Source organism: Metopolophium dirhodum, chromosome 1 (assembly GCF_019925205.1).
Source record: "Metopolophium dirhodum isolate CAU chromosome 1, ASM1992520v1, whole genome shotgun sequence".
NCBI classification, from domain to species: Eukaryota; Metazoa; Arthropoda; class Insecta; order Hemiptera; family Aphididae; genus Metopolophium; species Metopolophium dirhodum.
Window position 1 is genome coordinate 70,171,165 of NC_083560.1, and position 27,076 is coordinate 70,198,240.

The following is a 27,076-nucleotide window of genomic DNA, read 5'->3' on the forward strand; positions in this document are numbered from 1 at the left end:
AGTTAATTTTATTTTCTATCTTAACTTTAAACTTATCTAGTTAATTTTTTTTTTATTAACTTTTAACTTAACTGAAGGCTATTTTATTAAATTAACTTAACTTGCCACAGTTAATAAATTACTTTAATTAACTTGCCCGCCTTCGAATAGAGGTGATTCTGTAAAGAGTGACATTCGGAATCATGGATCAACTTTTGATGTGGTAGGATTTGACCTAGTTGACTTTGAACGTCTAATTGTTCTTCCATAGACCATAAGGTACAGGTAGTTTTGGCAAGTTAAGTTAAGTTATTATTATTTTTTTTTCAATATCTATGATATAAATACCCAGTAATATAGTTTAAAATAATAAAAATCATAAATATTATTGAATATAGGAAATAGCCAATAGCTTTTTATGCATATAATTAAATTATTAGGTACTAAATTAATGGAATTATGTAGTAGGTACCAAATGCATACGAAATTGAAAATGCCGAAATAAATACAAATAAATATCTTTTGATTTATAAATAAATAAAGTTATTTATGGCGAAAATATTTTATAATATGTTCTTGAAAATTGTACATTTATGATTTGTATCTATATCAATATAATAAGATAATATCACATTACTTATTAGTTATTAGTATTTATTAATTATTACAATATGCATGTATGCCGCAGTGTGGTATGGTATATCTTTAATCCTTATATTCACAGTGCACCTATATATATCATAATATAATATAGGTATACCTAAATGGCTATAATTGCTATAATATATATATTTACTATTTAATTAAGTTAATTTTCTTGAAGAATTCTGGTTAGTGGAACAAGAAATTAATTTAACTATATTTCTAATTTCCTATTCTACTAAATGGTTATGTAATATGCATCATCAATAATATTTTTTATATTTATTATATTTATCATTTAATTATTTATAAATTAACTTAACTTGAATTTGATTAAAAGTAACTCGTTATTTATTAAGTTTATATCAATTAAAATAACTTAAGTTAAAAATTAAGTTAATGAAAATTAAATTTAAAAAAGCTAAAATTAACTTAACTTTAACTTTTTAACTCGTTTATGCCCAGGCTTGAGTTTTGGAAGCTAAAAGAGTAAAATATAGATGAGTCATCTACAAACTCCGCTACTTACGTGCAGCTTAGTGAGTAGGTTGAGCTGAGTCAAATATTTATATGTTGAACAAAAAGTAACCTTATTTAATAATAATATTAAATAATATATAGTTAATATTTATCCAAATTATTGTAATTATTTGTTGTATTTTCCATAAGGACCCTATAACTAATGGCGGCCCATATACCTAAACATTAAGGCAATACGTCTTTTTTTATACATTTTATTGTAAAATGTTTGCATATTTGTGTAGGTACCTATTAACATTTTATAAGTGGTAGGTATACGTATAGTAGGTACTGGTACTTCTTAAAATTATTTGTTTATATTGAATAAATTATGTATACAAAAATATAATAAAATGTTTGTAGAGAGTGACTATTATTGAAATATATAAAGGTATATGTTAGGTATAAAACTAAAATTAATTTTCTGTGTGACGTTAGTGATTCACAGCTTTGTGTGGTGTGATATTTTTGGAATTTTCATTTATTGTAGTATTTTAAACATTTCCTCTATAGCAAAAAAACATACCATAGCAAGTTAGATATTATTATAACTTCTAAGAATAAATTTAGTATTGTATACGTTTATGAGCGTATACAGTATATTATGCTGACAATAATTATAATGATAATAACTAAATACTATTATATTTGTTGCAATAATAACTACTCTTATGCGTAGATTCATATACGTCAACTATAATGAATTGAATACTTAATAATCGTAAAACCGGAAATTGATTACAAATTTGCTTGATAGTACAATTTATTTGTCAATTTTATTTTTTGAACCTACAGCTTTAATGTTTATTAGTCAAACATACGTGGACTAGCCAGTATTAAAATATATTTTTTTTTATTTTGTGTTTGTCTATAATAGTAATAATAGTTAATACCTAATATTCGTTATTCAGTGCTGTATAAACAATAATAATATGATGTTTTCAGATTTTACCATATTCATGGTAAGTTTGACTTTACAATTGTGTTTAGTTAGAACTTAATTTTTAATTATTTTGTTATTATTTATGTTTTATGAGCCAGGCTATGTGTAATCAAATAATTTTGCCTTGGTACACCTATGCCGCATTTTATTCTGAAAATATGTGGGATACAAATTGAAATTAAGACAGTTTTAATATTCTGACCTAAGATTTGAAAATGTATTACAAGATTCCTTATAGGTTATTATTACTGAAATGAAAAAAAAATGTTGAGCGTGAATGCTTGATTCCATACATATTTTTATAATAGAGAGTCTGAAGTTTAAAATTTTGATGAAATTGAATATTCATGCGTAAAGTAATAAAATAAAAATTTCATTGAACGATTTTCCTTTTTTTGTTGTAATTTAAAACAAATAACCTCAATAATGTGAATGAAATGTTCACCAATATTGTTTATATTATAATTTGCTACATACCTAGTATAATTTTAAAAATAGGTTTGCTCTTTTTGAACTATTTATAGGCATTTGAAGCAAGAACTAGAACTTTTTGAATTTATCGGTATTAGTTCAGGTACTGGTTCTTCAAAAATAAATAACTGTTCCAGTTCGATTCTGGTTTTTATATAAAAAAAATATAAGTATCGGTTCCAAATAAATTCGGTACTGCTTCAAAATAATTTAGTTACCAAAAAGTATAATAATTTTAAATACTTATTAAGAATGTGGGTTTAATTAATAGTATAAGAAATATTAGATATCTCATATGATCATAAATAGTTTATATACAAAACAGTAATACCATTAAATATTAAATAAATTTATTTTATTTTTGAACCTAAAAGAACCTATTTAGTTTAAAAATTCCTGTTCGGTTCCGATTCCAGTTCTTAATAATTTAAAGGTTCCGGTTGCAGAACCGGTTCTTTTAGGTTCGGTTCCAGTGCCTGATTTGAAGTTTTTGATTTTCTGTTTATTTATACCTATGTCGTTAAAAAATAAATAATGATAAAAATAAACATAGTTATTTTAATAGATAAAATTTAGACAAAATAAGATATTTAAACATATAATAACAATTTTTAATTATTTTGTTGTAATTTAAATAATATATTAATCATATGGGTACTTGAAACTTTTAACGTAAGTACCTATATATTATTATATTTTATAAGTAGGTACACACAATGATATTTTCAATTGGATTTTTTTCGTGAAAAATTAATTCAACCTACCACGTATTTCTATTTAATATTTATTAATTTTAAAATAAATTACTTCAATAGCTTAATAGATTAATATATTATCTAAATATATCATAAAATATACACAATAATATAGGGCTTACATGGTGTTTTCACTTAAAATCGATGTTTTCGAGTGCAATGATTTATCATAGAATTAAAATTGAATTGACACCCATCACAGTGATTAACCTCACTCAATGACGAGATACACTCGACATCTACTGAACAGCAGAGCGGTTATCTACTTTTCCCCTCTTATTTTTTTTTAGTTATTTTTTGATTGCTGATTACAGGTTTGTTGTTCAAATAGTAGATATATGAAATAGTAGGTTAGGTCAAGATCACGATAATTTTAAATTGGTATGTTCCTAGTTAAGCTCATACAATTTTGATACTTATGGCTTGATAATAAATTTAATAAGTATGTAGTACATGGTTTTCTCATAATATGTTTTCTTCCGAGAACTTTAACATATTATTACTAAAAATACCAAGGTACAATATATATTATTATATACATATGTACAATATTGTTTTGAAGTTAAAAGTTTCAATTTGATCCCATTTTGTTTTGTTATCATTTGAGTCAATCGACTTATTATGATCAAACTTAAAGGTAAGAACATTGTCTGTGTTCTCTCGTTGTTTTTTTTATAATATTTTAAATTTTAAGCTAGTTATGAGCATTTTTAAATTTTAATATTTTACATAAGTATTCATAATTTGCTTGAAAATTAAAATATCGTAAAAAAGCAACAGTTGCCAGAGATTTAACTAGTTTGAACTAATAACCAGGGATTGAAACCATTTTAAACGGTTTTCTGAAAAACTGGTTAAAACCGTGGTTTTTTCCTATCTGAACACCGTAACCAGAACCGAAACCAAAAGCTTTAAAACACCGGTTAATAAACCATTAACTTAAAAAATCAAAAATTTGAACTCATAGGGAAAACTTTTTAACATTAACATAGAATTATTAGCGTTCATTCAGAATCATAATTTAAATATTTCAATTTATAAAAATACTTAATAGTAAAATATTGAATACACAATTTAATTGTGTAAATAATAAATATCTATTAATGAGAAGAAAATAGCGTCTTAAGTCTGTGCGTTTGCTGGTTGGGTAGCTCAGTGGAAGAGTAATCAACTGGAAAACGAGAGACCTGGGTTCGATTTACCGTCATTCAGCCTGATATTTGATCGTTTGACAGTTGCCAACTAACATAATATACAATATAAATAATCGTATATAAAATCAGTAACAAATATTTCATTTATAAACATAAGAGAAAGCTAACGTATCACCATAACTGCAGTCTTATACTCTTATACTAATATATTATATACTAACACGCTACAAAACATATACACCTACCTAACAACTTACATTTCAGCTCAATTCCATTTGAGTTTTGTTTTTAAAGGTAGGCACCTCACCATAATTAAATTAAATTTATCTAAAACGATAAAAATGTATTGGAATTGGACAATGAGGGACTTATATTAAGCTTTTACTGTGCAGAGCGTTTTTCTTCTGTCTTCTTGAAAGCGCGTCGTAATTTCTCGAACGTTAATAATTATATTTATTTTTGACAGGTATTTTTGTGCGTTTCACATCATGCTTATGCGTCGGAATCGGCAAAAGGGACGATGAATTGTGCCGAATATAGATCGTGCACAAAATGTGCGAACGAAACGCTGTGCAGTTGGTCTTTGGAACATCAGAATTGCGTCCAACCGGAAGAACTGTGGGGGAACATGATGGTGCATGTGGAGACGGACTGTCCGCAGTTCACGGTGGCCAAACTTTCGTGGTTGAAAGACGCGTCGTATACTTACACGTTGACCGTGTCCAACGACAAGAAAGACTTCATGGCGTATCTCCGCAGGGTGACGATCGCGTGCTCGCTACAAACGGGCTACTTAAAGGGCCGGGTCGACCAGAACGATATCAAGTGTGACGGCATTAGACGGACGCAGGCCGATTTCATGCTCAACAAACAGATGATTTTCTTCTATTACGTCAAGTTCAACAACAACTCGGTGATATTGAGGCTGGACAACGATTCGGACTATTACGTACCGCACTATAACCACGAATGTGGTGTCACGCGAGATGACGATTGCATGACGTGCGCGTGGACCGCCGACGGGTACATAAACTACTTCAAACGGTGTTCAAGCGCCAACCGGTGTTCGGGGTTGTACCAGTTCTACGACAGGCGGTACGCGCAGAACTTTACGACCACCTCAACGGCCACGGCGCCGGTGCCACTACAGTGCGCCAACGCAAGCGTCCAGTCGGTGGAACCGGTTTCGGCCCCGTGGACCGGTGGCACGGTGGTACGCATCACCGTCAAGAACCACCGGATACTGAACGAGAAGAAGTCGGTGGTGGTGACAGTGGCCGGGCGCGGGTGTATCGGCCCAAAGTCGGTGGATAACGATACGATCGCGTGCACCATATCACCACGATCGCCGCCAAGAGAAGATCCGAAAGCAGTCAGTGACGTCGCCAGGCTCGCAGAAGGCTCAATCGTGGTTGAGTACGGTCCGTGGCAGAAGTTCAGTATCGTGTCCACGTTCGCGTTCAAGCTCGTAAATCCTCTGTTGACGGACGTGAGCCCGACCTGTGGCCCACTGTCGGGTGGAACACCTCTGACCATCGCCGGCGAGTATCTAGACACCGGTACCGCTGTCCGCGTGGTGGTTGGCAATGACACGACGTGCACTGCGGTAGTCCGCTCGCCAGACCGTATTTCGTGTTTGACAGGCGCCGTAGAAACTCCAACCGATGGCGTCGTCAGAGTGGTGTTCGACGGCGGGCTGTCCGCGCAAGCTGCTAACCGACAGTCGTTCGCCTACACCGGCAACCCAGTACTGGACGCGTCACAACCATTTGCGGGCATCGTTTCGGGCGGCACAGCGATCCCGGTACGTGGACGCCACTTCTCTTGCGCGCGCAACACCACGATGGTTGTCTACCTGCACAACGGCACCGTCCACCGGACAGGTTGTCAGATACACAACGACACCTTCATGGTGTGCCGGTCCCCTACACTCAGCGTGGACGATCTCCCGACACGACACGACACCATCGCGGCCGAGAACGACGACGCCGAGGCCACACTGCTTGGCACATTGAAGTTTGAACTCGACGTAGCGTACGACGGTGGCTCGATCGCAAAACCTCGGCCTGGTCACGGTGATCCCATGCCCAGGTACCACTTGTACGCGGACCCGGTGTTGGACGACTTTGCGATGGACGGCCTCGCGATCACCGTCATCGGCCGGAACCTGGAGTGGGGTTACGCGCAGCACCAAGGCGACGATATTGTCGTCCGGTTACTCGTGAACGTGAACGACAACTTGGCCTTTTCCACCAAGTGTGACGTCACTTCCGTTGACTGGCACAGGATCGTGTGCGTGCCGAAATCCGCGGTCAATTTGGACACGGTAAGCGCGGTTGACGCCACCTTCGGTCTGTCCTTCAGGCGTGTCGTCCACAGAAATCCCGCCCGTCCCGTCGATGACAGTCAGCATCCTTGGACCGATGGCCGTACCACCGTGGTCGTAGCCGTTTTTGCGGCGTTGTTGTTGTGCTGCGCATGCCTCGTGCAGTTATACGGAAGAAAAATCAGAAATCGGTACAACTGCGGCACGCCGCTCTTCGAATTGCAAACACCGGAATAGTATCGAAACACCAGACTGTAGCCTAGGACAACCACACTGCACTGCATACAACATTCTTATATTTTCATACTCATTTTAAAATATCATATCACATGGATAGCGTGAAACAGTAGTAAAAAAGTGCTTATGCACACAGAACGATTCATCTACAAGAATGCGTACAATTCTGATTTTTGGAATTTTTAAATATACTTTGAAACGATATTTTAAAACTGTAGAGATTTTTTACACCCCTTATTATGGAGTGTCCTGTGGTGATACAAATTTCTGATTTTCCAATGAGAAGCTCACTTTTTTACTATGTAAATTGTTTAGTGAATAGTTTTATTGAACATTTTGATATACCTAATTCAGTTATTAAAATGTTTATACTAATAAGTTATAAGTATAGTAGTCCTTAAAAATGGTTTTGCAAAAATATAAAATAATCTTGTATTTATTATTAGTCCGTAGACATTGGAAAATTTTTACAAATTATTAATGTTGAATGTTGATTGATTAATATTCATTACTAAAATTTTCAAATCACCATAGGTTCCCTTATCTTCTAAACTCATTATCATGGACCTGTTATCCTTAGTACACAAATTTAATTAACTCAAAAATACTAATCCCACGACAAATCTCAAGAATTTAAAAATAAGTTCTTAAACCCTAAAGTATATTTAAAAATTCCAAAAATCAGGTTTTGAACAACTGCATTATTTAAGAAAAAGACGGCGAGCTTGGTATGCTTGGTGAATAATCCTGTATATATATTATATTATAATTATCGGTGTAACGTGTCACATGGTACATCCCTGCCTTTCCACTTTGATATATTACAATGGTCTTGCCGGGTCCGATGACTGTACATTTTTTTATTTTATAATTTTATTACTCGACTACTTTCCCGTATTTACTGCTTTTTATATTTAGCTTATATACCCTTTCACGAGGTGTGTCACTACTCACTAAAGGCACATGTATCTTTATACTTATAAATAGATACCACTGTCCACTACTGAAAATTAAATTTGATTGAATTTCCTTGGAAATGTGTTAAGTATAGTTTCAAGATTTTATAAAGTATTTATGTATTATAATTGTATAAGCTCATGACTTATAGTTATAACTATAACAATGCTGAGCTCATGCAGGATTTTTTTTCAAAAGGGGCTTCAATATTCAATGACTAAAAAAAGGTTAGCTATTAAAAATGTTTATTTTCAATTCACTATGAATAAATAATAGTGTTCTAAATTTTTTGGAGGGCTTAAGGAACACCTGCCCTAATTGTTACCGCACTTTAATATAATGTATAACGCTACGGTCCTAGGTGCAGTTGCCAAGAGCCAAATTGTTTACAAGCAATAATAATATTATAATTTATTTTTAAACTATTTTATCAGTTATTGAACGTGTTTTATTATTATTAATTGTATTCATAAGTTTTTACATGAGTGTATACTACTGCAAATTATAATATTTTAAAAATAAAAACTTTATTAATTTATTATGCTTAAGAATTGTATGTTTGTTACTGTTACAAAAATATAATATTTTAACATTTTATCAAATGTGTCTTTATTTTAACTTATAAATCAGTTATTTGTTTTTTAAATAATATCTTCCAGCTTGACGATGGCTATACGCCTCCACAACACCGAGCGTCTATGGTGTTAACTGCAGAAGGAAATTCAATACGTACGTTGCGCCAGCCCGGCCCAATTCGAACTTTTGGAAAATTTTTTCACCAATATTTAGCATGCAATTAGCATGAATTTGCACGACTAAAATTAGAATTTGCATGATATTGGTTTAACGGTTAAATCCAAAATTTGATGAGCCGGGCTGGCGCAACGTTGCGCTAGCCCGGCACAAAAGAAAAAATATAGATATCGAATATTTAAATATACCAATATTTAGCACGCCATTCGCATGGATTCGCACGACTGTCCCCGGAATTCGCACGATATTTTTTTACGGTTAAAAAACAATTTTAGTGTTTTTACCGTTGTGCCAGCCCGGCCCATTATATAAATTCTGCGAATTTTGGGACTTTGACTATACCAATATTTAGCACGCCATTCGCATGAATTCGCACGACTGTCCCCGGAATTCGCACGACTGTCCCCGGAATTCGCACGACATTTTTTTACGGTTAAAAAACAATTTTAGCGTTTTTACCGTTGCGCCAGCCCGGCCCATTATATAAATTCTGCGAATTTTGGGACTTTGACTATACCAATATTTAGCATGTCATTCGCATGAATTCGCACGACTGTCCCCGGAATTCGCACGACATTTTTTTACGGTTAAAAAACAATTTTAGTGTTTTTACCGTTGCGCCAGCCCGGCCCGTAATAGAAATTTTGGGATATTTGCGATTATGATACGGCCAATATTTAGCACGCTATTCGCATGAATTCGCACGACTGTCCCCGGAATTCGCACGACATTTTTTTACGGTTAAAAAACAATTTTAGCGTTTTTACCGTTGCGCCAGCCCGGCCCATTATATAAATTCTGCGAATTTTGGGACTTTGACTATACCAATATTTAGCATGTCATTCGCATGAATTCGCACGACTGTCCCCGGAATTCGCACGACATTTTTTTACGGTTAAAAAACAATTTTAGTGTTTTTACCGTTGCGCCAGCCCGGCCCGTAATAGAAATTTTGGGATATTTGCGATTATGATACGGCCAATATTTAGCACGCCATTCGCATGAATTCGCAAGACTGTCCCCGGAATTCGCACGACATTTTTTTACGGTTAAAAAACAATTTTAGCGTTTTTACCGTTGCGCCAGCCCGGCCCATTATATAAATTCTGCGAATTTTGGGACTTTGACTATACCAATATTTAGCATGTCATTCGCATGAATTCGCACGACTGTCCCCGGAATTCGCACGACATTTTTTTACGGTTAAAAAACAATTTTAGTGTTTTTACCGTTGCGCCAGCCCGGCCCGTAATAGAAATTTTGGGATATTTGCGATTATGATACGGCCAATATTTGGCACTTCATTCGCATGAATTCGCACGACTGTCCCCGGAATTCGCACGACATTTTTTTACAATTAAAAAACAATTTTAGTTGTAATACATAGTAAATATTTTTACTTAACAATTTTTAAATATAAATAAAATACTTTGTTTGTTTTAATATACGACGTAATAACATTCACATTCAGTAAATGATAAATAAAATAATATTTGTTTCTATTATTTATCAGGCTTTTTTTTTATATTTAATCTAAACTGCTCATCATAATAAGTATTTGAGAAAAAACACAGAACGCATGAAAAATTTGAATAAGAAGTCACCCAATAGTGAACCTCTGTTTGAAGAGTAAATGAGGAAAAAACAGTGAAGGAAATATTGAAGAGAGAAGAGACAAGGAGAAGAGAATTGAGAATTAATTTAAGACCACAGTTGTTGAAGATCAATAGACCAAATTGGTTTTAAGTTTTAACAATGATTCCAAACTGTTTTTTTTTAGGGCGAGACCGAAATATTTAACTGTTCCGAGGCGTTTCTACACGACAGTTCATATTTTGTCTAATGATGGTCATGCGTAGGGTTATTGTGTCTAAAAGTTTTTTGTCGTCAACTTCCAACTGAGTGTAATTACTAATTAATATATTATTTCTAATCATCTATAACCGAACACGTTTAAAAGAAGAAAAAATATTTTCATAATTACATTGAAATATTTCAAGAAGAGTGAAATTTTCAATTTCGAAATATTTCAAATGAAAAATTTCAATTGAAATATTTCAAATTCAGAACCATAGTCATACGTATCATAACCTAACCTAACCGTAGTCCTCCCTCAAAAATAATAGGTACTTCCAGCACGTCCGCACAAAAAAAAACCCACCTAGTAAAATATTTAAACATAAATAGTTTTAATAACCTATCATGTATATTATAAATTAGTACAATAATAAATCGAAAATTAATGAATTTCAAGTTATTTTTTGCTGGTAATAATTTAACTTATAATTTTGTTTGGATAATATTACTCTATAATATAGTTTATGCATATGAACGATTTTATAACATATTAAGATGATCTATACTATAAAGGGTCGTTCAGTGCAAGTTAAAACATTTTAATATTTTATCGATGATGAATGATGATTGTTTATATTCTTCATACCTGCATATTATATTTCAAAAAATATAAATATTTTTTTTTTTATTATGGGTTGAGGCTTCGACAAATAAGGTCATTATCATGCTAATATAAATAGTGTGGTACGAAAACAGTATCATAATCGCAAAATTCGCAAAATTTCTATTACGGGCCGGGCTGGCGCAACGGTAAAAACGCTAAAATTGTTTTTTAACCGTAAAAAAATGTCGTGCGAATTCATGCGAATGGCGTGCTAAATATTGGCCGTATCATAATCGCAAATATCCCAAAATTTCTATTACGGGCCGGGCTGGCGCAACGGTAAAAACACTAAAATTGTTTTTTAACCGTAAAAAAATGTCGTGCGAATTCCGGGGACAGTCGTGCGAATTCATGCGAATGAAGTGCTAAATATTGGTATAGTCAAAGTTCCAAAATTCGCAGAATTTATATAATGGGCCGGGCTGGCGCAACGGTAAAAACACTAAAATTGTTTTTTAACCGTAAAAAAATGTCGTGCGAATTCCGGGGACAGTCGTGCGAATTCATGCGAATGGCGTGCTAAATATTGGTATAGTCAAAGTCCCAAAATTCGCAGAATTTATATAATGGGCCGGGCTGGCGCAACGGTAAAAACACTAAAATTGTTTTTTAACCGTAAAAAAATGTCGTGCGAATTCCGGGGACAGTCGTGCGAATTCATGTGAATGGCGTGCTAAATATTGGTATAGTCAAAGTCCCAAAATTCGCAGAATTTATATAATGGGCCGGGCTGGCGCAACGGTAAAAACACTAAAATTGTTTTTTAACCGTAAAAAAATGTCGTGCGAATTCCGGGGACAGTCGTGCGAATCCATGCGAATGGCGTGCTAAATATTGGTATATTTAAATATTCGATATCTATATTTTTTCTTTTGTGCCGGGCTAGCGCAACGTTGCGCCAGCCCGGCTCATCAAATTTTGGATTTAACCGTTAAACTAATATCATGCAAATTCTAATTTTAGTCGTGCAAATTCATGCTAATTGCATGCTAAATATTGGTGAAAAAATTTTCCAAAATTTCGAAATGGGCCGGGCTGGCGCAACGTACGTAAATTCAATTCCGTGCAATACGCTTATGGGGAAATCTGACTGATTGTGAATTTGATATAGATACGTCAGACAGTGTATATCGGTTTAAGTCATTGGTGGACTTTTGATTGAATGTGTGGGAGGCATTTTTAATGATAATTAAAATTAGGCAGGATTCACACTTTTACGTACTTACCTACTTCCTACATTATTCCCTCAAACATGTATAATAGGACACTTAGGTATAAAAATGTAAATAAATAATAAATAATAATATTATGTTTTCTTTAATGTTGTACCCATATACAAATATTATAATAATTGTAGATTGACTAGATGATTGACTGGGGAAGACCCAATACCCACTTATGGTTTACGTGTTTATTATATGATTCGTAGTTAGCAGGATTGATTTGGGGGGAGGGTACCTATTATAATATATTGAACTAAAAATGTAATTAACACATTTATAAGAAATTCTATTTCAAGTTCACTTCATAACGAATTCAAATTTGTTTTCCAGCAAACCGCATATATAGTAAATAAATTAAACTTTAAACTCATCTCCGTAGATAATTGACCCGGGCGGCGAGTTTATAGTTTAATTTATTGTGCCTAAACTGTTAAAAAAAAATTCTGTATAATATGATGCATTGGTTATTTTTAATAAATAATCGGCTGAATCCACATAAACAAATATCCGGCGGAATCGATAGCCTGTGGAATTGATATTAAAACGACGGAATCGATAAAACCCCGTCGATACCACGCAAAAAAAAGGTACTTACCATTTATATTATATATGTATAAAAGTGTTATCAATTTTTAATATTCTTCAATATCCTTATTGTTTATACTAATATTAAAATTTAAGTTTTAAGTAAGAATTTTAAATTAATTACAATTATTGCATTCGAAAATGATTTTTTAATTTAATTTATAAAATGTCTAAATATTTAGTATTTTTTTAAATTATAACTACAAATGTTTTTTAAAAAAAAAAACTTAACTGCAACATAAAATAAGAATTGTGCAATACAATGCAGTTAACCAACAGTAATCAATGTTTGGTCGATGTTTTAATTCCTTAAATATTTCTATGAAATATAAATTAGCTTTAATAATTATATTTAAAATTAACAAAGGATAGATATTGTTTAGTTAATAATTAATAATATATAACGTATGTACGAAACTGTGTACCTATAGGTACGTAAAATATTATTTACTATTCAAATATAGTCAAATACCTACCGAAATGTAGTGATCAACATTAAACTACACACCTATTAGGTACATAGGTATGTATAATTTGAAAATACTTACCTTGGTCGTCATCTAAAAAGTATTGTACAGACGTACAGTTGAAAAAGAATCTGATGATTAGACTTAAAATAGTAAATACAATTAATTGTATATTGGTCATTCTAAACCATTCTCAATATTAAATTATATAACTCACATAGGTGTATCCTTTTTTTTACATCTTGTTCCAATTATACCGATATACTATTAATTCTACCTGGTGGTTGTTGATTGATAATATATTGGAGAAATACCAGTGAACTATTTTTTTTTTTTATAAAACATAGTTACTCTTCTTAATGAAAATAAGAAATAAAAAGAATACTTCTTTTAATTTTATTAAAATGTATAACGATTCATATTTCATTACTTTTATCTTTACATAACGACAAAGTAACTTACACAACTTAAGTATTATTATTTTTAAAAAAGCGGGTAAGTGTACTGGGGGTGCAGTAGGTGGTGGAACTTCCACCGTGGAAGTTTGTCAAGCGTTCCTTTAGTCCTCGGACAGGATATTGTATTATTACAGTACTCGATTTGAATACAATGATTGCATTTCATAAAAACGATTCCGAGCGGACAAAAGAAAATGTATGAATCATAAATATGTATTAATATAAGTAACCATCAATTGTATATTATATACCTACCTAGTGGGAATTAGGTAATTTTTAAATTTTATTCGTTTCTATCATGGTGATAAACAAAGCGTTCGAAAAAAATAGTTAAGCAAAATAGCAGGGCTTGAAACCGGTTACCGGTTTTTACCGGAAACCGGTAATTTCGCGGAATTTTGGGGAACCTATAATCGGTTACCGTTATTATAAACCTATTTGTACTCCCGGTTATCGGTTACAGGTTACCGTGACAATTTTTCAGCTAAGATAAAACGTTATAATAACGTAATATGTTTTAACTGGTTAAGAACCAATTACCGGTATTTATAAATACTGACTACTGTTACGTATGAACTATAATAATATTATGTTTAATTTATTTTAGCTACATAAATGATTATACGCTCGTAGCTACTAATGGTTTAATAAATAATTACTTCTTAAAACTATTCTTAAATCATACTATTATATCTTCGTTTTTTTCTCTAGTCTAAATTCTTGTAATAATAATTAAAATAATGGGTATTCTACATTTCTATTTCCTACCTGACTATAAAATAAAATATCGTTAGTTGGTAATGACGGTACTCGATAGTCGATAGTCCCGGTCTCCCTTATCGTATATTGTACTGGGAAATCTAAAAATAGCTTGATTCCTATAAAAACATGAATATTGTATTAAGTATATGGGTACAAAAGTGTAGTAAAATTTTTTTTTTAGAAAACCGGTATTTAATCGGTTACCGGTAACCGACATTTTTTAATGTAACCTGTAATTTTGAATATAGTACCGGTAATTGGTTACCGCTAACAACAGGACCGGTATAAAACCGGTAACCAGTATCCAAAAAATGTTCGGTTACCTCTAACCGATTAAATTAATAACGGTTTCAAACCCTGCAAAATAGTATTATGGTGGTTTTTCCCGTGGCGTTAAAAAAAATATTGAGAAAATCGAAAAATGAACTCTCTAAAGTACCATATTGATCCTACTATATTATATATATATTAGGTATATAGTAGTATACTATATATATTATAAGCTGAGTATGCTCAAACATAAAAAATGAGAAAAACTTTGGTTACTTTGAAAATACTTCGAAAGTAAATTTAGTTTTTTTTCCTTATTTACGTGAATAATTATTTATGACGTTGATAGCCAAAAATGTAAATATCACGTATTTTTTCCTCTAAAAATATTTGTATTGTATAAAAATACAATGTTTTGGTACTTGACTGCTTAGTGATTTAGTGATTTAGACATTTAGTTTACTCTCATCAAAATATGAATGCGGGAACACCCGAACACCTCTGTGGAAAAACCAATAATTACACAATTTCAGTTGACATACACAAACAAGTCGCGCCCTCTCGCCGTTAATCGCACGTTACGCCGTGCCGTGGTAATGGCTAAATCGCGAATGATTCTCGGGATGGAGTTTGCGAAGGGTTTAACTTTTGTGCTTTCCACTAGATCGATGTAAAGGCATTGCTTTAGTATCCGTGGTGTATTAAATTTTAAACAACCATATTACCTATAACTGTCTTAAACGATCGTAATAATTGTATTCTTGTTACAATAATTTAAATTTGAAACACTAAATTCCGATGTGTTAGTACTCAATTGTAAGTAATCAGTTTAATATACTTGATTGATCAGTGTTATGACTGACAGAAAATCATCGCTTACAATCTCTTTTGATACTTTGATGCCACGGCATTCTGCAAGCACTTACCTGATCTCTGGGTTGACGACGTATAATATTCCTTGTTGTTTGGCTTTACGAATTATATAATATAAACATCAAAAACAAACTTCACTCGTGTAAGAATTTTAAAATATTTTATTAAACGCACTAGAATAACTAATATATTGCCCGGAATAAAAACATTTTTTTTATAAATTTCAAAGCATTCCTTATAGGTATTATCATTATAATATTAGGTATGTCAATGTATATTATAATATTATATGCATTTTATATTTATCTTGTTCCATCACTGGCTGCCCACTAGTGTTTGGTATGCACAAATAAATAATAAATATATTACGCTACAAAGCACAGAAGTTGGAAAACACTTAATAGATTAAAATCAACTACCAAAGTACCAGGTATGATTTTTTACCTTTCACATTATCTAAGCGATGAGGTACTTAGGTTATGTCAAAATACACATATTATAGATTATTAATATAGAGAGGTTTTATATTCCTATGAACATTTTTTTCTGATTTATCGTATTATATACCAAGTACAAAATATGTAAGCTTGCATACTTCATAATGCTGAGAAAAATACAAATGTTTGCATATTTCTAAATTTTACTATTTCTACTATTTATTTTGTCTATTTAATTAAATTATGGTTATTATTTTTAAAAACATTTTATCAGAAAAAACTTAGATTATACGATTCTGTACTATTATTTTTAGCCGACGCTGCGACATAAATGATTAATGTCATTATCTTCAAAAGTCCTTCAAAATTCAATTCATTACAAAAGTTACTTGAATATTATTTACATTTTTAGAGCATTTATTTTTAAAAGTGCATATTCAAATATTTTATTATACAATTATGAATCATCATACATTTTTTTTGGTAGGTATGTTTAGAATATCATGGAATATTATGTGAATCATGAAAAAACTAATAATATATTAACGTTTTGAAAAGAATGCAGAAAAAGATACAATTAATTAAATTTGAAAAGTAATAAAATTACGTTACTATCGTTATACTATATATTTTTAATTTTAATTATATTCGGTTTAGTCGACATTATTTTTATCACGTTAATTTAATTTTTATTCAAAAAGTAGGGCGATACAAATAATGTTAGCTTCTTAAAAATGAATTTTATTACAATATCAGTCAATTTAACGCAACTACAGATTAAAAAGTAGAAAGTTAACTATTATATAAATGATTCATAGGTATAACATTGATTATGTAGGTAGGTACATTATTGTTAATGACTTAATGTTATCCATGAACAAAATGTATAAATATTAATTCCCCGGATCTTTTATAATATTGTTGATTATTATATATTATCCAAAACTTAATTTTAAAAAGTGGGTGGTTACAAATGGGTCACTATACTCACTGTAATGGATCGTGTTAAATTTTAATTCAGTGATATAATAACATTGATTACGAAAAACGATTCTGAGCGAAAATGGTAAGTGAGCCTATGATATTACTAAGCATAATTGATGGTATAATTGTAATTAAAGTAATTAATTAAAAAATTTACGTGGAATCTTGTTTTACATTTTCAATCCTTAGCTGTAAAGATGAACATTTTATACATTTTCAACTACAAAATCATTTTTTAATTTTAAATTTGTTAAATTTTGTCAACATTAGAGCTTTAAATGCTTATATAAAGAAATTGTGCCCATGTATTTTTAATATTTTTTAACTGCTATAGTAGCAATATATCAGGGGACTTGTATTACATTACTACGCTTTTGTTGATATTTATGGAAAAAAAAAAAAATTGAAATTTTAAATTGCCCGTAAACAGCACAAAACGAGTCAGGATATTATGAAAATTTTCTCTGCCTTTGTAACAATATATAAGAATCCTTCTATTAAATTTTCAAGCTTTTTGACCCAACCAATAAAATTTTATTGAAATTCATAGAAAAAAAAACAAAAAATAATTGGAAACTGAAAATTTCCGTAAACAGTTTAAAACAAATCAAAATATTTAATTTTGTGTATAGAAAATGCTAATATAAGCAACCACGGAAAATTTAATGTGTATACTGTCATTTGTTTTAGAGTTTCACCAAAAACCAAAATCGATCTTATCAAAAACCGATTTTCCGTAAAAATTCCCGTTTTTCCTTAATTTGTATATTATTTTCCCGGCGCTTTTGAAAACTATTGGAAATGACCTCCCAAATGCACCAACTAGATTCACTTTCCCATCAAACAAGATACTGTTAATGAAAATCGAATCAATTTTACTGCTCCAAACGGTGATGAAAGACACAAAAATAAAAAAACCAAATAGATAAAAAAAAAATTATAAAACACATATGTGTTATATTTTATTTTACAATGGTATATACCATTGTAAAATGGTAAAATCAATAATATACATTCATCACTCCGCTCGGAATCCAAAATATTTTAAATCATTATGTTGAGTCAGTAAGCAAATTTATATTTGCCATTTTTTTTATGTATACAATAAGGTTGGATTATAAATTAGAATTACACCAAAAACCAAAATCGATTCAGTCGAAAACCGATTTTGCGTAAAATTTCCCGTTTTTCCTTAATTTGTCTCTTGTTTTTCACGGTACTTTTAAAAACTACAGGGACATTTTTACTTTTGATCTCCCAATGTACCAACTAGATTCACTTTCCTATCAGAAAAAATACAGTTAAAGAAAATCGAAATTTTCTGAATCGAAAATTTATGTAGGTATTTATATTTTTACATTATTTGTGATTTAATTTTATTTTATTTTAGTCATGCCACAGATTATATTAAATAATAATATAATATAATCCACCTATTTAATTTGATCTGTGACCATGTTTATTTTATATCAGGGTTCATAACTGACAACTCCAATTTTATAAACTTCATCATATTTTTATCACTTATTAGAATAATAGAATATCAATTTTAAATTTATTATAATTTAGTAATTTTTCGTGGTATAAAATGAAGAACATTTTTTTTTATAATTTTTACCTACGGAAATTATTTTATTTTTTAAAACGGTATTGAACGCACTCAAAAAATAAATATTTCGGTGATAAAATGTAGGCCCAAAATCAATGGGCCATGCCCCTCTGATCCCCCTTAATCGATGTTTCCTGTCAGAGAATAAACATAGAGCCTAAACTATAATAGGTAAAGACTTGTACCTTATAATTTATAATATATTAGTATTTAGTGGACAAATTGCATATAACCATAATTGGCCGTAAGTTGTCGTAAACAAAGTATTATATTAGTACATAATATATTATTATTATATTTGTTTTTTCTGTGGTTTAACGTACATTACATGCTAAAAGTTTCGATCTAAGTAAAAAGTAGTTTTTATCAGCGTCGGATAATTATTCAGTAGGTATTTTGTATTTTTGTGTTACGAAATTTTCTAAATAGCTGGTAATAAAAATGCATAAAAGACTTTTTAAAAATACAAAATCATAAAAGATTGCAAAACAGTTTTGTATCTCAGTGTGCCAGAAAATTCAATACAAAATTTAAATGTGCTTATGTGCTTACACGGGATATCCACCCTCCACAGTACATATCGCGGGTCATATCGCCATGCGATAACATAATATTATTATTATTATTATTATTTTGTCGTCGCGTCGTTTTGAAATAAATCGCCACCCTTGCATCAACCAAAAGAGTGAAGACACACACACAATATATCGCAAACATATTCCTACAACATATTATTCCTACTATATTATAAAATATAATAATATATTATATTATATTATACGATAGTAATAATAATAATAATAATAATAATAATAATTACAATAACATTACAAACACGTGCAGACAATGTAAACGTTTCGGAAAACACAAATGTTATTGTTTCATTTTTCCATAATTTTTTCGTATACGGTACGCCGCTCGCGGCACGTGCCCGACGGTAGACCGGGAAGAGTCTAGTTACATTTTTATTGATAAAACCGACGGGCTTATTAGTATCAAACGACCAGATATGACAGCCGGCGGCGCGTCTCCCACGCGGATCTCCGCGGCCGTCCGACGGGCCACGCGACGCTTTTGTTGTTTACACACAAATTACACATTGCACTTATACCGCCGCCGACGCCACGTCAATCATCGCGTACACATCGGCGTGTTATCGTCTCCTATCGTATCGTATTTTTTTTTTTTACGGGCGACGGCGTTTTGGGAACGTTGAAAATTCTACAGCTGACGAAATTCGACACAGTCGTTTTTATAATCCCACCAGGCGGTGGATCAGACTTGACGCATGATGGTCAAAAAACGTAGGTTTACACACACAGTAATAGCTGGTTAAATGGTCATCAAAAGACCATTCACAGTAGCTGATAATATACCCGCGGAGGACGCCTCTAGCTAAGAAATGTTAATCGTAGAAAAGGAAAAAAATTCCGTTTTCGTTGATTTAACGACCCATATTATAATAGTGTTATGGAATATAAGACAGGGCCGTCCTGTCAGTTTGGCGTGGGGAGGGGATGTGTCTAACCACCCCCAATCACGATTTTTTAATATTTAGTTAACAAATATGACACTTGGTCAAAGTTTTCGGCATCGTCTGCAGTATTTTTATTGTTTTCAAACAAAAAATTTGTATATATTTTATATTTATAGTTTTTCTTTGTACAAAACAGCAAAATATTTTTGAACACAATGAATTCTAAAAACAGACAAGTTTATCAGCAGTATTGACGAATAGCTACTTATCGCATATGAAAATTTCAAATTGTATTAGTTGTTTTTAAATTATTGACGATAAACCATTTTTGCTTGGTCAAAACATTTGAAAATTAGTAGGTTTCTAGTAAGGTTCCTCATAAGTTGTTGATAGTGAAAATTAAAAAAAAAAAGTTAAACATAAATTCACAGTATTTTTTATGAGCAAAAGAAGTTAAATTTTTGACGAAATTCGTAAAAATCACGAACATTTACAACTTATTTTAAGTTAGAAATTCATAAAAAATCGTCTATTTATATCAAAGACTTAAAAGCAAATTCAAAACCAGTAAGCAAAAATGTTCGTATTAAAACCATCAGTTTTATGTTCTTAAAAATTAGTTAATGACGGCCAATGAAGTTTGCCCACCGACTTCATACAATCCGTTCAAAATGTATGCCAAAAGTTTGCGAGTAATTTGCTAGAATTTGAGAGTCCATTCCCGGAATTTCCTAGTTATTACGTCCTTTCCTATTCAAGGGTGGTCCAACTTCAGGCAGCCCACCTATCTTACTCAAATCACCCCAAACCTGCATCAAAAGTGCCTACTTAAATTCCTAAAAGTTGCGTGGCCCACCCTTGATAGTCTCCCAAAGCTGAGATATGAGCTTCCAAAGTTCTGGGGTTAGCCCACCCATCTTACTCAAATTGGTCCAAACTATAATTAAAAGTTACGTCTTAATTCGCTAAAAAATCCTATGCCCACCCAGAAATTTGTTAGTCTTCCAAAGCTGTGATATGATCTTCCAAAGTTGTGAAGTTGGCCTACCCTTGCTGCCACCACAAAACCTCTCCTTTTCTCTCCTTCATATGCATCGTCAAAAGTCGATTAATACCTTTAAACATTATTTTAAGTATTTATACATACAAAGCAATATTATTGTAATATTTTAGTATTTTAGTAATATAGGTAGTGTACGTGTGTGAGAGAGAGTGTGGTTGTGTATTATGTGTCAACATTATATTATAATATTTAGTAGTTATAGTCATCACTCATTTTAGATTCTGAGCGGAGTGAGGAAGCTATAGTGGTTTTACAATGGTGTTAGTTATTTTTATTTTTTATTTTTTTTATTTTACAAAATCTCTACCAGAAGGAGTGCATCGATTTTAACATAAAGTATCTTATCTTTTAGAAAATTGGATCAAGATGGTACTTTAAAGAGGTAACTTTTCGATTTTCTCAATAGTTATTTACAAAGCTGGGCAAGTTAACGATTTTTTTTAACTCGTTACTTTTTTTTAAATTAATTTTTTATTTAATAAGTTACTTTTTTCAAGATTAACGTGTGAACTTCAAGTTAATTTTATATCAAAAGTATCTAAATTAATTTAATTTTTGTCCAAAAAATTTATTATAATGCAAATTTTTGAATGAGGTTTTTACTTTGATGTATGATTTTATATTTCCCCAGTAATTTTCTTAAGCGTAAATAAAAACTATCTAATAAACCATATTGTTATGTGTTTGGTATTTTTTATTTTTGTAAATTAGCAAATTTAAACTTTACACCAAGTTAAGTTACTTTTTTTCAAAATTAACTTTTAACATAACGAGTTAACTAAAAATTACGAGTAACTTTTAACTTAACTTAACTTAATTATTTTAAAATAACCTAACTTAACTTAATTATTTTAAAATAACTTAACTTAACTTAATTATTTTAAAATAACTTAACTTAACTTAATTATTTTAAAATAACTTAACTTAACTTAATTATTTTAAAATAACTTAACTTAACTTAATTATTTTAAAATAACTTAACTTAATTATTTTAAAATAACTTTACTTAACTTAATTATTTTAAAATAACTTTACTTAACTTAATTATTTTAAAATAACTTAACTTAACGTATTTATTTTAAATAACTTAACTTAACTTAATTATTTTATAATAACTTAACGAGTTAAAAAAAAATCATTAACTTGCCCAGCCTTGGCAAATTGTACGTTCTGAGTAATTCATTTTACTATGTTGTGCTTAATTTTAGAGTGATTTTTTTGTATATTTCAATTTGAAAGCGAGTTGTGAGCATTTTAAAATGTACAAGCAATTTTCTTTTTTTAAATGCCCGAAACTTCCTTTAAAATTAAAATATAAGCAAAACCTAAGTAGATAAATAATATTCTTACTTCTAAACTTGGTAATGTCAATCCACTCTAAAATTAAACATAACAGAATTTAATGAATTATTCAGAGCGTACAATTTGCTATAATATACAATATTTGTAAGACGGAAACACAGTGGTGCAACTGGGGGGGGGGGGGGCTTATCCCCCTTGACTGTGATTTAGCCCCCCCCCCAAAAAAAAAAAATAAAAATATTCCTTATTGATTTAGATATAAGCCACCTATGGGTTATTACTTATTATAAATTAATAGTTTTGTTAGGTGGACTGTACTCCCTAAGAATTTTAACCCTAGTTGCGCTTATGAGGAGACGTGGTATGGCGTCCTCTTAATGGTAAACTAGTAAATGCGTAATATCGTTCAAATTATAACTTTACCTTATTATCATACGTTATACATCATACTCGCATGCTATATTATTATACATATAATATTATATTATAAACATTTTTTTAAGTACCTATATTTAATACAAACATCAATATCAACTATAACAGTAACAAAAAAAAAATATTTATTAAATTATTTATTCAACAAGAATTACATTAAAATAAAACATTAATACTAAATAATATTATGAACCTAATTATAGCTTTATTATTAATTTAAATTGAACTTTACTTTCATGTTCGTCGCTATTCACACATAATAATTAAATAACTCGAGTTTGGACATTCAATAGACAACATCTGGGAAATGGGAACCGTATACAAATAACCTTAGTGATGACATGGGTGGCTCGTGCTTTTGTGTACACGTGAACCACATTAACATGATCGCCAACATATTGTCTTGTCTGATGACTTATGTTAATTTTGAACCATTTTGAGAATTTCCAATAGTAATTATGGAGATTTCCTGAACCCGATTTACTTAATTATTGTACAGCAGATGTTATAATTTATTAAAAATACTATAACCTAGGTAATAATAAATGATTTTGGGTAGAAATTCGTATCGTTCGCTATTACAATGACCGGGATAAGTATTGTGTGATAATAATTTTATGATTTTTACTCATTACTCGTCAGCGTTATTACCGCAAAAGTTTATAAAAGTACAATAGTTGCATGATGAGTATTTTAAATAATTCGTTATAATGTTGGGTAAATTAATAATATTCGACCAGATACCTAGTGCAAGAGGACAATGGTACTATTAACATAATTGGACCTCGGCGTCGTCGACAACGATGCGCGGGTGGAAATTCAATTTTAAAAAATCGTCTGCAAGGGGGTCGGTTAAGCTCTGAATAAAAATAACAGGAGCCTATTATATTGTTGTTATTGTTGTACTATAATTCGGACTAGTGTGTGCGACGAGTACGAGCAGGGAATTATTCTACTTCGACCGTATAGATAGTATATAGCGGATCCGAGCGGGTATAGCCCTCCCTTTCGATTTTCGCTCATACATATTCATTCGTACTCGTGCCGCGTATGTCGCGTCATAATAATATGTAATACGATTTTAGATTGTGTATAATAATATTATGCTAAATAAATTGAATATGATATGACTCATCTATATTATTATCTAATATCAGTCGTGTATCTCGGCGCATATACCTTCGTACTTAGCGTCGTCTACGTCGATGGCAAGAACCACTGCAGATTTCTAAATAGGCATAATATAGCTATAGTACAACGTACAAAATATATAATAGTATAATATAGAATATAGACATCTGTACCCCGTGGCAAGAACGATCGCTATCGGATATAAGATGATATTATGCCTCCTATATACGTAATATTATATCGTTAACGTAATAAAATATTACAGGAAAACGAAAAAAAAACCTGGCTGAAGCGATCGATGGATTTCCAATTTCGCGAACAAACAAAATCGGCCAAGAGTCCGAGCAGCGAATAGGTAGGATAAAATAAAACGCCATCACCGCGAATAGGAATTAAAAAAAAAAAACCTCACCATAGATATTACGCGCATGTCACAGTGTGTTTGTGTGTGTGTGTGTGTGTGTGAAGTGGTATATTATTGTACATAATATATTATAGCCATCATCGATGTTTGTACGTCTCGTTTCGTATACCTATACAATAAATATATACACACCCGCATATTTCCTATACTAGTACGTATTACGCAAGTGCATCGTGTGTGTGTGTATGTGTGTGTGTGTGATTGGAGGGGTTGAGAAGAGCCAAGGTTGTTAAAAAATCAAATGTATATAATATTATATATATGTGGAAAAAAAACCCGATACCCGAAGAGGCCAAAACAAATACTTAACTGCGAGCAGCATTGTGCTACGAGCCGGGGCGGGGGGGTAGGACATATGGTAAACGATATGGGGACGCGAGAGCAAACAAATCGAGTGCGTGTGCGTGTATTATAGTCTCCCGTGGTTCTCGAGCGTATAATTGAAATTAATCATTTCCGAGTTTGGTGTTCAGGGGAGCGCGTATTCCCAGCCACTGCGCGAGTTTCGTAACGACGACGACGACGACGACGACGACGGGCGAATAAACAAATAAATCCAGCGCGGACCGATATTTTTTCCTTTTTTTTATACGTCTGTGTACGTTGTACGTATGTGTATAGAGACGGAGCATACGAATCAATTTACGCGGTGCGATATAATTAATGATCCACCCGCGAGCGGTGCGGTCGAAATTGGGGCAGAATAAGTTTGGCGAACGAACTACGAGGGAGGGCCAATGATGTGCCGACGTGCTGCTGTCCCCTGCAATTTACAACAGCCTTCATAACTCGTACAGTATTACACTAATAAGTCTTAATAATAATATTATAGATGGACGAGTTTTGCTATTCATACTGTCGGAGATCTATATATAATATACGAGCATCATTCTGCGATTGCTTGTGCCTTTGACGATTTTTGCGAATTTTCAGTATCTAAAGCAGTAATGCATGTACGAAATGTTTATGATATTATAGAAAACGACACAACGTAATCATTGAATTGGGAAATATTCAATAAAATACACTTTTCTAGCCATTCTCATTCTTTAGACTAAAATATAACTAACCGACGCCGTTTGACCGATCGAACTTGTTACTTGTAATTATTTATTTATATTAATATATATATATATACACAGGACAAGCCTAAACGTAGTAACATAAAGTATGATTTAAATTAACAATAAGACTAAAACCAAACTAATGACTAGAACCTAACTGGGTATTAATATAGTCATATTATATAGAGTTGGGTCACATAATATAATGATTAATGGATGGCGACATAATATGAGTCGTGATTTGCAGTAATTGTTGTGTGGAGAGTAAGGGATGTTGAGTCTATGAGATAGCATTCAAGGAAGCGTTTAAAATTCAATCTATAAAATGATGGTAACGTAAATGTATTATAGTACAACGTGTTAATGTAAAATAATATTATATAAATACACCACTGACCTCCAACCAATATAGGTAGGTAGGTATAATACTGGTAACTGATAAGTGGTAACGAATTTGAATGTCCACATTCCTATTGACTTTTTAGGCCTCGGGGCTTAAACTAAAGCCAAAGGATTTCAGTCAGCTCACTCGCAAGTCACAATCCAATCATCATAGTATAGTTGGGAATTGTGATAACTACAAATAAATCCCAAGATTGTAGATTTATTAATCAAGTGGCGCCTCAAGGAATTGTATTTTAAGCTTTTTAACTCATCAAAGCCTGGGTGTTGTGGAGGGGACAAAGAGGTTACTGGCATCGGGTGGCTTTTCTAAATGGTGCTAAATCGTAAGATATTTATAATGTTTATTTTATATTTTTATTATAATATAAGAGAGTGCTGAACACCAATTTTGTACTTTGCTCTAGGTGGAAAAAAAATCCTAGGGTTAATTACACCTGAGTGTTATATCAGTACCTACACCATTGGTGAGTCACCACTCATCATATACTCACGGGGCCATGGAATCACCTCACGTATTTGTAATTAATAAGGTTATTTTTGAAATAATTTCATTATATTGTTGATTCATTACTCCACAAATGCATATTTTATATTTTTTTAGATTGAAAAAAACTATTAATTTTTAATTGTAGTGCATTAATAGTTACTTACCATAAAATAAAATGCCAGAAAACTTTTTAATAATGCAAACGATCATAATTTAAACTATATGTAAACACCTAATATACCCTATACATATACAATATACATAGCAGGTATCTGCTGGTCTACACATTAATAAAATGTATAGTTATTATCAAACACTGCAAGATGAAAATGTAGAATGTAATATTAATATAATTTGTATTATTTTTTTTTTTAAATATTATTATTATAACTCAGGGGAGGATCCAGAAGGGGGTGGGCGATT

The 27,076-nt window shown here is 31.7% G+C and overlaps 1 protein-coding gene across 1 annotated transcript; it reads left to right on the forward strand.

Moving 5' to 3' along the window:
• Nucleotides 1–1,948: 1,948 nt before the first annotated feature.
• On the forward strand, nt 1,949–8,534 carry LOC132936670 (plexin-B2-like). Its single transcript, XM_061003435.1, has 2 exons — nt 1,949–2,102; nt 4,930–8,534. Exons 1-2 carry the CDS (start codon nt 2,073–2,075, stop codon nt 7,024–7,026), a joined length of 2,127 nt encoding a protein of 708 aa, XP_060859418.1. The 5' UTR covers nt 1,949–2,072; the 3' UTR covers nt 7,027–8,534.
• Nucleotides 8,535–27,076: the final 18,542 nt, after the last annotated feature.